Here is a 16,098-nt window from a genome sequence, read left to right as displayed (position 1 = left end):
GTGTGACATCAAGCAGAGGTGCCCGAGCTTCCAGGTCGTCCAGGCAGCGAGCATGCCTGTTTTGTTTTCCACGCTACTGGATACTCGAAGCATATTAGGCTGCCCATAACTAAATTATTTAAGCGGCGAGATGCATACCTTGCATGTTGTTTTTGGACTTGGCTTACAGCTGCAATTTATTTCTCATGGTGATATGCACACCAATTTTGCATATCATTTCTGCATATCGTTTTGCATGCCACCAAATATGCAGGTTTTTGGAGGCTGCCTTTTGCAAAGGTCTTAATGCGGTGATATGGAGACCTTTCTAGAAAACATCTCTGCATGTCATTTCTGGATTTAATTTTTCTAACTCGGAGTATCCTTTTTCTCATATTTTCCACATGCAAGTGCACCAGCGGGGATATGCATACCATTATAGCATAACATAATGAATATTTTACATGTTGACTTTTTGTTTACTGCTTGCATGGTGTGCTCATGATTGAATCTTTGATATTTAGATATTTTGTTTTTATGCCTAGATGTTGTTGTGCATTTTCTTTTTAGGGGGATTTCGGGTGTGAATCACACACTTGGACAGTGCACCACTTTTTAGTCTCAGGTGTGGTAGTCGCACACCGGTGTCTGTTATTTTGCCATAGGTTCACATTTTGTCATTCAACTGCTATTGTACTCGTGACCATGCAAAATATTACTCTTCCACCTGTCTGTGTGACCAGTCCTGGAGAACCACCTACTAGGTGGGCAAATAGGAAAAGGTCTTCGTGCTTTGCGCACATGTGTGTGGCGTCTCATGGAGTACCAAGAGGAAGACTTCCTTGTTGCTGCACTGCTTGGGATCTGAGGACCAAGAGGTCTTCTAAAATTTGCCTGACATAACTGGCACTGAATCGGATAACCTAAATGAATTTGAGTTATGTTTAGCTAATTTGGATAAGCAATACCCAACATAAGTAGGTAACATCTTGGAGCTCTACCATTTCAGCAGGCATATGCAAAGGGCAAGTGGTCAGTAGTGTCTTATGTCATGGACTACTTGCAAGTTTGAAAGCTTACTGGAAAAGTGAATATGTGATCAGTTTATGTTAGGTTGTATATAGGGCTCCCGGTTTTATGGTATTTATGTTTTTGACTTTTCTGTCTGTATTTATCCATATTTCTTTTTTTGCAAATTTTATCTGTATTAATCCATATTTATTTGGGGTTTTGTTAAAAAATGGATCAGAAACTCGTATATTTCAATATGTATTGAACCAATAAACGTTCACTCGTGCTTAAATGCCCAAGAGATTAAAATGATATGAAAACCCAGAGACGATAAATCAATGCAGTTATATGAAACCATATGTATATCAATATCAACCTTGTTTAGATCTACTGCTGTTTAAGCAACTTTACTAAAATTTCTTTCTTTTTTTAACACCCTTGCCTGTCAATCTGCACAGCTATACGCTTGGCAGCCATGACTGGCAGCATTTAGAAACACTCAAAGAACAACCCAATTTCCGCTTTTAACCACATTTGGAAACAAAGACAGACAGGAAAAGAAATGAGTTTATCTGTATTTATCTGTAAAAATCAGTAAAAACACAAAAGAGGGAGCCTTAGTTGTAACATAGAGAAGATAAAAGATGACCTGAGGCAGAAGGACAATTCAAAATTAGATGATGTACTGTTGGTTGCCAAGCGTATCGAACATTCTCCGGCCTATGTGCAAGTACCAAAGAAGGATAATGATGTAGTTTGTCCTGAAAAAGGTGCAAGCTATAGCTGGAACCTCCACAAAATGTTGGGCAATTCATCAGAAAAATTAGGCAATTCCTCCTCTGTTGACAACAGGAAGGAGTTTACAGGGAAGTGCTTTCGGTGTGGAAGCAGAAAACACCTGGCAAATAAGCCTTGAGCCACTGTTTCGGTTTTAAGAGTCACAGGTGTTGGCAAGACAGGTCACTTGGATAAGTACTGCAAACCATCTAAACAAACAAACGTATGAAGGAGGTGGGGTTTGATGAGAGTAGTGACTGGGGCTGTGAATGACGAATTGCACTGTGGTGAGGTAGAACTGCAAATTGATCATCACAAAAACAAAGGACCCATTCATAATGTGTTACTCAATGGTCAGTCTGCCACATGTTTTTTTATTCTGGTGCCAAGATCTCTCCGGTCCTGAAAAATGTTTATTTGGGGAAACTTGAAGGGAAAGTTTAGCTGCTGTGGCCTGACAATATAGCCTCTAGCTTATGGTGGTCAGCCAATAAAACATAGGTCATTTTAGGGGAGAGCTGGAATATAAAGGTCGTTTAACTTCGGGGAATGTTTACCTGTCATAAAGGAGATGGCATCATAAGTTTGGTCAATCAAGGTGATCTCAAAATTTTGCTCAAGCCAAGTGGCGAACCCAGCAATATTCTGAAAGAAAGTGGTGCAGACACCAAAATCTGAGTGGGGGGGTTCACGTTGTAGAGAGAGAGAATGATGCTGTGAATGCATCTTTGTGCAGTGAGTTTGGAGATGTCTTTAGTGATACATTAGGTTGTCTCAGAGACTACACTCAGAAGAGTGTACCCAAAGATGGGGCTGTACCAGTGTCCTGCAAAGGGTGCCCTGCGTGATGCAATGCTTTCTGAGCTCAATAAGTTGAGGAGTGAAGGCAATAGTTGCAACAGAGGTGACTGAATGGCTTGCACCTGTTCTTTCACACAGAGTTTCTGGCCAGATAAGGATCTGTGTGGATTTAAGGGACCTAAATAAGAAAGTTGTTGCTGATAAGTATCCGATTTCTAACATTGCGAAATGCTTGAGTCGCTCAATGGTGCTGCTGTTTTTTTCAACCCTGGACTTCAGAGCGGCATACCATCACATAAATTGGATGATGACTCCATGAATCTTACCTCTTTTATTACTTCCTCTGGCATATTCAAATTCATGAGGCTACCCTTCGAGCTAAACTCGACTGCCTTCGTGTTTCAGAGGGCCATGAAAGATGTCTTGGGTGGTGTTCCTGGGGTGAAGATTTAGCAAGATGACATCTTAGTATTTGGCATAACTCAAGTGGAACATAACAACAGGGCGAAGCAGGTGTTGGATAGGTTTAAAGAGAGGGGCCTTACCATGAGGGAGAATAAGAGCTTACAAAGGATGGCGTCAGATCCAAGAATCATCTGGTAAAGACCACTGAGGAACTTCCCACTCCTAATTGTAGAGACAACCTGGTCACCTTTGTGGGTATGGCTGAGTATTAAAATGAATTTGTGCCAGGGTTTGCTAGACGCACCTAAACCTTGAGAACACTCTTGAAGAAGGGTGTCAAATTTGCTTGGTGTGATCGCTGCACTTCTGAATTTCAAGATGTCATGAATGCTATACGCAATTCACCCTCTTTGCAAAGTTATGACACCGGAAGGCAATCTATCCTGGTTACAGATGCCAGTGCCAAAGGGTTGAGCGCAGTCTTGAAACAAGTAAATAAGGAAAGGGAGTAAACAAGGTTTCTCTCCAGGGCTTTAGTGGGCCCTGAAAATCACTACTCTGCGATTGAGAAGGAAGCTCTTTGGATATACTGGGCTACCAGGAAGCTCAAGAAGTTCCTCTAGGTTAGGAACCTCTGTGGTCAGGTCTGATCACAGGGTTTGGATGACACTTCCACTCGCATTTGTAAGTAGGTGGTTGCGGTACAGGAGTATGACTTCAGGGTAGGTTATATTCCAGGGACTGAGAACTAGGTAGCGGACTGTTTGTCACGGCTTGTTTCTGCTCAGACAGAGGGTGATCCAAAGAGAGACCTGTAGGACTTAGACAACACCAAGGGTTTGTAAAATCACTGAAGGGGTGATCAGTGAAGAAGTTTGGAAAGAGTTGTGGCGGAGACGTGGTGTTACAGGGGGTTATGAAGCAGATGTTGAGTGGCTGGCTTTGTAAGAAAGTTATGTGCGAGGATGTCCAGAAGTATTGGAATGTACGTGATGAACTTTCTATAAAGGATGGCCTCCTCTGGAGGGGCACGCATTTAGTGCCTCCAAAGCAAGTGCAGGAAAGATCGCCCAGTTTGGGTACCAAGGGATATCCAAAACTAACAAAAGAATTAGATTGTACTTCTGGTGGCCTGGGATTGACGTGCAGGTTCAGAGAGCTGTACAGGGTGTTTGGAGTGCGTCTCTACTGACAAGGTGTGGAAGACCATGGTTCAAGCTTTGATCGTGAGAGAAAGACCTGTGAAAGCCTGGCAGGAAGTGGCTCTGGATATATTGGGTCCGGTGACATGTAAGGCTAGGCAGTATTAGATTTTAGTCTTGATTGGCATTTATTCAAGTTGGCCGGAGATTTGCGTTACTCAAGGCATAGAATCATGGAAAGTGATTGAATTCCTTGATGATAATTTCAATAGGGAAGGTAAACCGGATGGCATTTTGATAGATAACGCCATCCAGTTGATTTCCAAGTAAATGGAAGCTTTCTTGCCTGAGCATGGTATCAGACACAAAAAGTGTTCTCTCTATCATTCCGGGCTAACAGGATGGTGAAGAGGTTAAACAGGGTCTTGAAGGAGTCTATACAAAAAGCAAAGTTTTAGAACAGAGTATGGAGGTTAGAGGTTGTTGAAAGGGTGAACCTGTATCAACTCACTCCCCATACCATCACTAACAAGATGCTGTTTGAGTTGTTCAGGGGTCAAGAACCTATTAATATTTTTTGAGCCAAGTGGAGGAAGTGTAAAGATGTGGGCAAAAACTCAAACACAAGTTAGTGGGAGGTGGTTCTAGATGAGAAGGTGGAAAAGCACAAACTCAACTTTGATGTGAGACACACTGTTTCTTCCACCAAGGTAAAGGTAGGAGATATGGTGACGTTGAGGCTTCCTCAAAAAGGGAGCTCTTCCAAATTTTCTGTGCCTTTCAAAGTAATTTAATTCAAAGCACTGTCAAATTAAGTGATAATCATATATTGAATTTGAACAGGGTGGTGGTTGTCCTAAAGGGCCCCAAAGATCTTGTGGGTATAGGGAGTGAGAAGCATATCTCTTCTGATTTAAGAAGAAGTGGGTGTGTGGTGAAGTTTCGTCCCAAACACTTGAAAGATTTTGTTTGAAGTATCTCACCATATTGGCACTCTCTTAAAGTCTTGATAGCTACTGTTCTTTGGGGAACACACAAATTTAATTTCTAACTAAGTGCTTTGATCTCTACTTAATGCTTTGTAGAGTGTTCTTTGTCTCCGTTGACATATCTATTGCATTGTTTTATTAGTATATATCATGCTTTTGTTTTGTTATGGACTGTAACGTTAATGTTCAAATGCTTATCTATTGTTGTCAAGTTTAATGGGGGTAAGGTGTGTGGTATCCTGCCTATGTAGTTTGAGGGCAGAATGTTAACCTTAGAACGCAGAGTACTAAACTAGAATGTTGGGCTGAGTTGGAATTGCATGGTTCAGTTACTATCATGCAGCCGCTGAGGATGGGGCGTTTCCGGAGTACCTGTAGTAACAATAAATCATCCATCCTACGTCATGTCTGCGGAGCGTCTTGTCCACAATATGGCAACAAACCAACATATGCCCTAGGACACTACTACAACACTGGGGTACAAGGGATATACTATTGAAACAAAGATTAGTTGCCAAAGAAGGATCATGATTATTGGGATAGCCACAACAGACGGATCTTATTATAACCCTTAATCCAAATCACCCTGATATGTGCTGGGATATGATGATTGAATACTGAAGTTCATGTCAACAAGGTTTTAGAAAGAGAAGAGTTGTTTACAAAGGTATTGTCTTCAAAGCTGGGTCTCTTAAAGAATGTTGCATATAAACTTATTCTTAAAGATGTAACTGTGGCATACATATACAAAGTTAGAAATGTCCCTGTATTGATGAGAAAGGCATTGGAATAAGAACTAGACATGTTGTGTAAACAAGACATAATAGAAGAAATAGAGTCATCTGAGTGGTTGTCTCCAGCTGTGATTGTATAGAACCCAATGGAAAATTAAGAATTTGTGTTGATTTAAGAGATTAGTACGGCTGTGTATGGGTGGATCGCCATCAGTTACCTAATAATGGAGAAATGTTCACATTGATTAATAGTGCCACTGTATTTCCTTCTGTGCATTTATCTAGTGCATATCACTAGATTGCATTCCATTATGATTCCAGACATTACAATGTGTTCATTACACCAGAGGCAGCTTTTTGCTATAAAAGGATGCCATTTGGGCTAATCACACCCTCCATCATGTTCCAAAGAACTGTGCACAAAATTGTTTAAGGGCATCAAAAAGGTATGATACTTTCAAGATGACATATCGGTTATTGGTAAAACGATTAAAGAACATACTGAAACTCTTTTTAAAGTGTTAACAATGTTGGAAAATAATAAACTGACATCAATTAAAGATAAATGCAAATTCGAAATGGTATCTGTAGATTATTTTGCCCACGGCAAGGGGGAGATGGTATTACCCTAAAACGTAGATGTGTTCAAGCCACCAAAGAAGCTCCAGAACCAAAGGACAAAGATCAGCATGAGTTTTAGCGGAGTACTATGCCAAACTGATTGCCCTGTTCTCTGATCGAACAAAATACATGAGAGAGTTAATGAAAAAATAATAAAAAAATGTATATGGAATGATGCATGTAGGTCTGAATTTGACAATATAAAAAGAATGACTGCTGGGGGTCCAGCATTAATACCATTTGACACCAAGTGTTATTCAATGATGGAGATGCCAGCAATGTAGCCTTAGGCAAGGTATCATTACAAAACCAGATTAGGAAAGTGACAACTATAGCTTATGCATCCACACTATTGAGAGGTGCCGAACGGAGCTACTCTACATTAGAAAAGGAGACATTAGCTTGTTGGTGGAGTACAGAGTACTTTAGGAAATATGTTTATGGAACAAGGTTCAAAGTAAGGATTGTATTTGTAATGTTTTTATTTATATTTTGCCAAACAAAAGAAACCACAACAAAATTGGTTACAGTCATGCATTGACATACATATGTTGGCAATACATCATACAATACCGCGTCGCAGCCCCCTAGGGCTTCTTGAGCAATTAATTTCAGTCTGTTCACACATCCCCATTTTGGTATCTCAGGGTTCCTCCTTCTCTTGAATGCTAGGGAACCAATTCTCATCTTTAAGGTTAAAGGAAGGGTCCCTCCAAGGCCATCTAGACATTTTCCATCCCAACATCTAGGCCCTCCATTTGCCCCACACCTTGCGGAATTTCTTCAGGCACCCCCGCGCCTTATAGGTAACTCTTTCTCAGAGTAAGGATTGATCATTATTTATTTGTAGAGTTGTTCACAACAAAGATGTAGGAAAACAACAATGGGCGTGGCTAAACAGCAATAAAAATTACAGGAGTTACACTTTCACGTGGAATATATACCCAGAGCCAGCAAAGAGCTGGTAGACTGTGCATCATGTCTTCCTGTCAATGAGCCAAACAATGTTAGAATTGAAGATTCAGACTTAGAAAGGGTAGTATTGAATTTATAGTGGGGTCATCACAGAGACAGAATGGAATAAGTGTGCATTAGAACACAGAGATCGAATTGGGTTTAGAGTATATGAGAACAAAATGGCTCAACAAAATATTTTTTTTTATCTGAAAAAGATGGTGTGCTAATGTGAGGTCAGGAGTTGGTGGTTATGAAAGGTTTGAGGCAAACCATATTGAGCATGGTCCATGAAGGGCCTCCAGGCAAGAGCAGCAGGAAAAGGAGAGTAGGGTGTAACTTTTGGTGGGCTAGTGTAGACAGAAATATTGAAGACATGGTGAGGTCTTGTATTGAGTGTGCTATGAATGACAAATCAGATGGTGTAATATATTAAGTTGCCATTGTCCAGAGCAGGAAGGATTGAGGAAAAATCTCATTGAATATTGCTGATCCAATGTGCTTATCTAAGAGCCAGGTATTTTGAGTAATTTTGATCAAACAACTGTTGAAACTGCCAAAAGTAAACATTGCCAGTCAGCTCACATCGAAAACAAATATGGATTTTGTGAAAGACAAATGTGAGAGACTGTTTCCTATAAAGTGTTGTGACTGATAACTGAGTGCAATTAACGCTAGTGGAAATGAAAATGTTTCTGTCAGGCCAAGGCATTGACCATTTTTGCACTTTTGTATGCAATCCCTAGAGTAACAGCATTGTGGAAAGGTGGATAAGGGTACTAAAAGAAAGCACATATTTGACCTTGGCTAATAGTAAAGATTATTATCAATCTATATAGCAATGTACTTTAAGTTGTTAACCAAAGGGAATATGTGGCATTCCCTCTGGAATCTCAACACATGCTTATCGGGAATTCTACGTTGAGATTCCAGAGGAGGTCTTTTGGCCTAGGCTTCTCCAATGGGCAGTTGCTTTAACCTTTACCACAAATAAACTACACAAAGTTGGATATCTCATAGAATGCTACACACAGCCTTGCTTTCATTTGTCAATGTTGGTTGTACTGGACAATTTCTTATTCTGAACGATATATACAAGTGTCTACTTTGAGTCCTATTAATACATAGATGGCCAACCAGATGCAAAGTAACTTGCAAATTGTTCACAGATGCATTTCATTTGCAGACTTTTTCCTACAGTACAAACAAAACTTACTGGTTGACCTCCCCACCATCTGGGATTCAATTTCTCTCTCCCTCTAAGGCTGAAGTTGGCATCAAACACAGGGTCATGCATTGAATTGCCAACAATTCCATGTGACTCAGGATACAACCCCTTCATAAAGAAAGAAAATATGAATCAACAAAATATTCAAATACACAATTTGTTTCTCTAATACACATAGCGCCCAGACCCAAAATATAGGACTATCATTCACACAGTACCTCCATATTGCTTTTAAAATATATAAGAACATGTCATTTTAGAATTCTTACTGTTGCCAGGGTATACAAATTAGGGAATGTCTTTGTTGGGTACACTGGTCTCATATAAGGTGAATGTGTTCCACAAGATCCTAAAAGTGAGAGAGCAAAATACGTTTAGAAACATTCATTTATAATTTCAAGAACTCTTACCATGTTATAACTGAATAGCAGTAACTTATTTTATGAAATGCTTAATACTTTTGTACTTGTGATTAGTATGCTCTATACAAAACAGATGTTAGTTTACGATGGAATTTCAACCAACTTCCTTCTAACAGTTAGAGGAGCAAAAAAAAAAAAAAATGTCACTTCTAAAGGATTACATCTTGGTTCCAACTAACCCAAGTAAGCAAAATAAAAGACAAGTAAAAATGGAAGATATTCCAGCATTTGAAGAAGACAGTCTGTCCCTGATCGAGAGCAACTGCCTATTGGGGAATATCAGGACATGGTAAGGTTTCCAAATTCCCATCTGGTAATCATGGATATAATTCCATCAAAACTATAGAGGTAGAAGACATGACATCACATGCCTTGGAACCGTGGATATCACATGACCTTTGACTCTAAAGAACCCACATGAAGTTTAAAGAACCCACATGAATTTTAAAGAAAATGCATAAAAAACAAATATAAGAAAACACTTAAACGTTAAAGAAGTAGATGCCAGGCGAGTGCAAAGTAACAAGGAAATGCATAGGAGACTCCACTGTATTATGTGCTGTTGCTTAAATTACAATTTTATTACCAGTGAGACTACTTCATAATGATCAGTTCTGTGCTGGCGTATGCAGAAGTTAAGTGATGCACAAAAAAACCTTCTCTCTTGCAAGTGCTTGAGAATTGAGCAGAGTTTTGGTGGCCCCAGCACATCATCTTCGATAAAAACACTAGTCCAAGCAATTAGGTACTACTGACAAAAGCTGCTTTCAAAAGAGGACTGTACGGAAATTCTGCTAAGAAGTTTGGATGATCTATTCCACAAGCACTCAAGAGCAATGCTGTGCCGGTGAATACTAACAAACACTGTAGATGCCTCGCTATCACATGAACTAATTGATGGATGTTTGAAAGATAGAACAGGCTCCAACTAAAAAATCTGTGGAAATAGGAAAATGCAACTGCCTTTCACATCCACAATAAAAAAATATAAGGAAAGTCAGCTGCACTTGTTGCTGCTCCCTCTGGTGTTCCATTGCATTCATGTATGTACTACATTCTCTGAAGAATGGAAGTAATGATAGTTTGCATGTAGGATACACTATGTTCTGAAGGAAGACTAATCATGGACAGCCTAGAGCTCCCAAACTTTCTACAATGCCCTAAGACCACTGAAAACTATTGAACCTCGGGGCTCACAATCTAAAAAATTAGGAAGCTGTTCCGCATCTCTCGTGGTTCTTGAAGATCGATTTGTATAACAGAAAATAATGATGAACTTAAATCACATACAATTGGTCAGGACAAGGAGTGGAACAAACTTCTGAATTAACTATTTCTTCAATTAAATACTAAAATACCAAGTAATAAATAGCCAATACCTCAGCAATTACCTTTGAAGGATGCATTACTGATACTACAGCAGAATGTGAGATGTTCGAGGATGTCATAGATTTACCACATTTCTGACAGCTTTGGTTTCAAGAATGGATGCTGGTGTCTTGGGTGTGGATGTGTGTACATAAGGGAGGTTGGGCTCATGTTACTGGTTTTATTTTATGTTCATGTTATTTATAAAAATAAAGACATTTTTGATGGGACCAGGGGGATGGGCGTGGCCTTTGTCTCATTTTATTTTTCACACTAGATTAGAACACAGATGGTAATGTGGAACAGTCCAAGGTCAGTGTGGAGTTTGGGAGTGAGGGTAGTCAAGGTAAGGGATAGGGATACGTGTGAGTGAAGTACTTGAAAATATTTGTGTACAACTCAGTAAATTAAAACAATAACATTTGCTTCTTGACTGGTTAAATGTCAGGTCTTATTCCAACATTGGGAGACTTTATTTGGCGCAAATAGTGATGTCACAAGATGCACTCCTAAAAAACAATTAAAGGCAAATGCCTGGACCACATCCACAGAGGATGTATCTATACTATGATATTTTCGTTCTGTAGCAAGTGTGCTATAGGTTGGTAAGCACTTCATGACGACAAGTTGGTTATTTAACATCTGTAATGATTGAGTACTACACTTTAGTTATAGGTGGTAAGGTTAAGGACAAATATAGCCATGGCCTGTGGCCAACTTTTAATAAATGAAGTGCCATATCTACAGGTAGAATCAAGTGAAATGATAAGGTCTATGGCAAGTGCATCACCTCTTGTCCTTTAAAATGGCCTAGTGAAACCTGCTGGGACCTGCAGATCACAAATGAAAACCCTGTCTGTGTTACTAATGACAAGTGGGTAATAGTAATGCATAACATTTACAACAGTATTACAAAACATAGCTATGATAGCAAACTCTACTTCAAAAACAAATGTGCATTCCTATTTAGTCTTCATTTAAGTTTGGTTGCACCATTAATAGATGTGTCCCTCTAAACCCAATAGGTTGTAAAATGACTCACAAGACCCAGTACTGATCATAAACTGGCTATGGAGACAATTCCCATGAGTGTCTTTGAGAGAAACAAAATAATTAGACAAATACCCACATGCAGTTACAATAAGTCATTATTCTAGAAGTGCCACATGGAATAAGATTTTTATATAGATGCTGAAAGTGCAAACGGGAATAAAAATAATGCTAATTATAACTAATACATACTTAGCTTCTCAATGTTTGGCATAACTTTGCCGCCTTTCTTCATATAGGAAGCACGAAAGCCATCAACGGAGAAGATGATCAAAGGAGGACGAACAAAACTACAGTAACAGAACAAAAATCGGTTAGAGCTTAATGACGCCAATGCGACACACAGATGATTTCTTCTGGTCGGAAAATATTTGAAAATGCCATTGACTATGTCACGGTGCAAGTGAAGCATTCCACAAAAACTCCACAGAAATGCATGGAGAACACCAGGGGTGATGTATTCAAACATGAAAAAGCATTACTTGTACAAATATCACGTTATTTTCCTAATTAAGCAGTGGGCAATCACAATGTTTTTTGTTAATTACTTTATAGAGTGTTGGTCTTTGAACATTTGTGGAGTCGAGCAGAAACGTTCAAGCAGCTCATCAATATCATATATAATATTATAATAGGGTAAAGTGTCTTTTGTTTTTACTCCTAGGGAACTCAACACATTCAAAACTAACTGTACCAAGAAGAGAACCCAAGAAACATGCACACCACAAACTGCAGACCCCTGAACAATAGACACACAAATCAAACAATCAATGTACACAATATCACTAATGTAACCTCCACATCATCCCACACCACAAGCTTCCTCAAAACCTAAATCTGTATGTATTCTAGAGCCATGAGGCAATGTACATGCCAGACAACACACAAAGCTCTGTGGCAAGATAGATTCCACACCATCTCAGCACAAAGAAGCCACATAATGCTGTATGTATGTTATAAACAGAATCTCTGGAGAAACCAATATTTGCATACCAGAGGTCTCATACCATCAAGAACATTTTAATGAGCATCAGCGTGGAAACTACTAATCCTGGGAAAGGCACAAGGAAATGTAATAACTGCGCACATTGCAATAACGTAATTGAAGGAAATGTGGCAACTCATCCCACGACCAGACAATGCATTGTTTTGAAACATTCTGCTACATGGAATACCAAGGAATGCACATATACTGTGAAATGCCCTTGTGGAATGTTGTATGTAGGTACAACTGAAAGGAAAATCAAAACATGCATAAATGAGTACAAAAAGCAACATTTGAAACAACAATTTAAAATCCAGTGCAACCACACAAACATAACATTAGCCAACTTTGATTTCAAGTTTTAAAAATCATGGAAAAGTCACCCTGAGATATAAACATCAACTGCAACGAGAATTCATGAGTATTAAATGATTAAGCACTCAGCAACCATGAGGGATGTATGGTAGAATTGTCTTCTGTAATGGTTTGGGGGTATTTTGTTGATTTAGTTATTATTTGATATAATATATTCTGAAAGGATTTGTGTTCAAAACCAAATTGTTGTTGAACATGTATAGTGGGCACACATTGAAATGCTTAGAACACTATTTACAATATGATTATGACATTTTATTTGGTACGATGGTGTCAGTGTTTGAAAGTTTTCTACGATTGTACATAATTCATCACCACACATCGAAACAATCCCACAACCATTTTAAGAAGGCAACCACACTTGCACACAATTTGGTGGAAAATTATCACATGGTGCGCGTATCACGTTTGAATTTGGTAGACACTAATGGTGGACAATTATGTCGAATAAGGCATATGGATTAGCTAGCAGTCTGCACCTCACAGGAAGCATTGCTTTCATCAAGGATTATGGAAAAACGAAAGAAGGTCAACTTACTTTTTCAGTTTGGATTATATTTCATTCTATTTATCTTGAGGGTGCACTTGCTGCACAGGACAAGGCATAGTGGAACGGAGGTTTATGCAAGTGCATAAACAGACACATTATACATGCTGTGTTGATGTTTTTGGTACATGTTCTATGGGGAATTGCAGTTTGACAGGTTTGAGTTGCATTATCATGGTAATGGTGTAAATAAGTCCTGCTCTGTTTATTTTTTCACTTGGTGGAGTTGAGTTTTTTCACATGCTGTACACACTAGTGGTGAGGAGTTGACACCTTTTGGTTACAACCACCTTTGTTGATCCTTCCATAAATGTATTTATGTGTTCTACGAGTCCCTCTGAAGAAGGACCATTGGGTCCAAAATGTATCAGGGCAAAGAATTGGTGCTCATCATATAATTTTGAAGAGAAAGTTCTGTTCAGCGATTAACATTGTATGTTGATTGTCAGGTGTGAATTTTGGGATTCTGCATCAAGAAATTTGAAAATTGAAGCATAATGATCATCAAATCAGACCAATGAATTGAAGCACTGAAAAGTATGTTACAATAAATTTAAAACTGAGAAAACGTGGTTTTGAATTCAATTTAATCTGTGGATATTGGATATTTGAGAGAAAAAATTGCCCTATTTTTCTACTCATTAGCATCAGATGCAGATATCATTGCTACAGATTTATTTTATTTATTTATTTATTTTAGCAACTTGTAGAGCGCCTGGTGACCCGAGGGAATCCCCGCGCTGTGAAGATTAAAACCTGCTGAGGGGGATAAGGGCGAAGGGTTTATTTAGGAAACAGGAGGGTTTTAAGTTTTTTCCTGAACGTCAGGTAGTTGGGCTCCAGTCTGAGGGAGCGTGGGAGGGAGTTCCAACCAGTGGACGCTTTTACAGAGAAACGTCGGCCTCCGGTACGTGTTCTCTTGAATTTGGGGATGTTGGCCAGGTGCTCGTTCTCAGACCGTAGAGTTCTCGGTGCTATGTAGGGGGTGACCAAGCCGCTGAGAATCGCAGGTCCCGATCCATTGATTAGTTTATGGGCCGTGCACATGGCTTTAAATTCCACCCTTTGGCGGACTGGGAGCCAGTGCAGAGCCTTAATAGCGGGTTTGGCGGATACTCTGGGAGGTACGCTCATGATTAGGCGAGCTGCTGCGTTCTGGGCTCTTTGCAGTCTCGCTAAGGTAGCTTCCGGCGCACCTAGGTAGACCATATTGCTGTAGTCTAACCGCGACATTATGAGGCCCTGAACTAGTAGTTTCCTGGACACGGGCGGTAGGAGGGGGAAGATTTTGCGGATAGTCCGCAGAAGCCCAAGACAGGTCCCGGCCGTTTTGGCCGCTTGGGTCTTCATTGAGAGGTCGGGTTCTAGCCAGACTCCGAGGGTCTTGATTTCGTGTTTCGGGGAGGGGATTTCCCCGAACACGTCTGGCCAGATCGCCGGGGGATGGTCGCCCATTGTTTGCCCATGAGCATCACTTCGGTTTTGGAACCGTTGAGTTTCAATGACGATTCGCACATCCACCCGTGAATTTCGGTGAGACAGTTTGGTAATTTGTCTGGGTGGTCGTCTAGTTGGGATAGGGAGACGACCAGTTGTGTGTCGTCAGCGTAGCTCACGATTTTTATCCCGAATGGTGATACCACATCTTCCAAAGGGGCCATATACACATTAAAAAGTGTGGGGCTCAGGGAGGAGCCCTGAGGAACCCCGCTGGTAAGTGGAAGTGTGGACGAGTGGAATTCCCCGTCCCAGACCTGGAACGTGCGTCCAGTAAGAAAGGACTCTATCCAGCTGAGTGCCATCCCGGTGAGCCCTGCTGTCGCCAATCGATGAAGAAGGACACGGTGGTTGACCGTGTCGAAGGCGGCACTCAGATCCAGAAGGATCACTGCCACTGATCCTCCCGAGTCTAGAATGCGCCTTGCTTCCTCGATGACGGCAAGCAGGGCGGTGTCTGTACCGTGTCCCGGACGGAACCCGGTTTGGGATTGCCGTAGGATGTTATTTGTCTCGAGAAATCGGGAGAGTTGACTATTCACCAGTTTCTCGGTGATCTTGCTAATCCCCGGGAGGAGGGATATGGGTCGGTAGTTTGCCATATCAGTTGGATCGAGCTGGGGTTTTTTAAGGAGTGCCTTCACCACTGCACTTTTCCAGCTGTCGGGAACTGATACGTGTGCATTTAAAAAATATGGGACGTCCACCAAGATGACGATGGTGCAGGACATGCTCCAAGATGCTCTGTGCCCCCACCCATTTGTATGCCACACTGGAAGACAAAAATTGGAGCCATCATGAAGTGCAAAGATGAGAGAAGTGAGCTGGCCGGGTCGGCCCAGAGACAGAGAGGTGAGCAATGAAGTGGATTGGTCTTAGACAACAGATCCAGAGCGGCACATCGTCACCCAAATACAAAGCTTAAAACTCTTCCTGAGAAGTAGCGAAGTGAGCACGAGGGCACCAGGAGAAGATACAAGACTTGAGCAGCAATTGAGGCCAACTAGTTAGTACAATTGGGCTTCCAAACCCACACATAGTGCCAGAAGCAGACTAAAGAAGGGTGGAGAGGGTGGGGGACGCCCAGGAGATACTAAAAGAGAACTGTGAAAGAGACAAAGCAGACTGGGGCAAAGAAGCACATTCCAAGTAAACCACCCTACACTTCAGAATGAGAGCAAGATTCTCCGGCCTTTGTAAATCATAAGAAGGC

General features: G+C 40.6%; 1 protein-coding gene across 7 annotated transcripts in view; it reads right to left on the bottom strand.

Moving 5' to 3' along the window:
- Positions 1-16,098, bottom strand: part of ENPP2 (ectonucleotide pyrophosphatase/phosphodiesterase 2) — a 721,223-nt gene that overhangs the window by 268,093 nt on the left and 437,032 nt on the right. For all 7 annotated transcript variants that reach the window (XM_085605056.1, XM_085605055.1, XM_085605050.1 and 4 more), the window contains exons 6-8: positions 11,674-11,771; positions 8,911-8,990; positions 8,630-8,749 (exon numbers count right to left, since the gene is read on the bottom strand). In XM_085605056.1, coding sequence (XP_085461182.1) covers positions 8,630-8,749; positions 8,911-8,990; positions 11,674-11,771 — 298 coding nt within the window. The remainder of the gene's footprint in view (positions 1-8,629; positions 8,750-8,910; positions 8,991-11,673; positions 11,772-16,098) is intronic.

The sequence above is a fragment of the Triturus cristatus genome, chromosome 5_1 (genome assembly GCF_964204655.1).
Source record: "Triturus cristatus chromosome 5_1, aTriCri1.1, whole genome shotgun sequence".
NCBI lineage: Eukaryota > Metazoa > Chordata > Amphibia > Caudata > Salamandridae > Triturus > Triturus cristatus.
The sequence above is the reverse complement of the archived record's forward strand: the minus strand, read 5'-3'. Positions and strand labels throughout refer to the sequence as shown.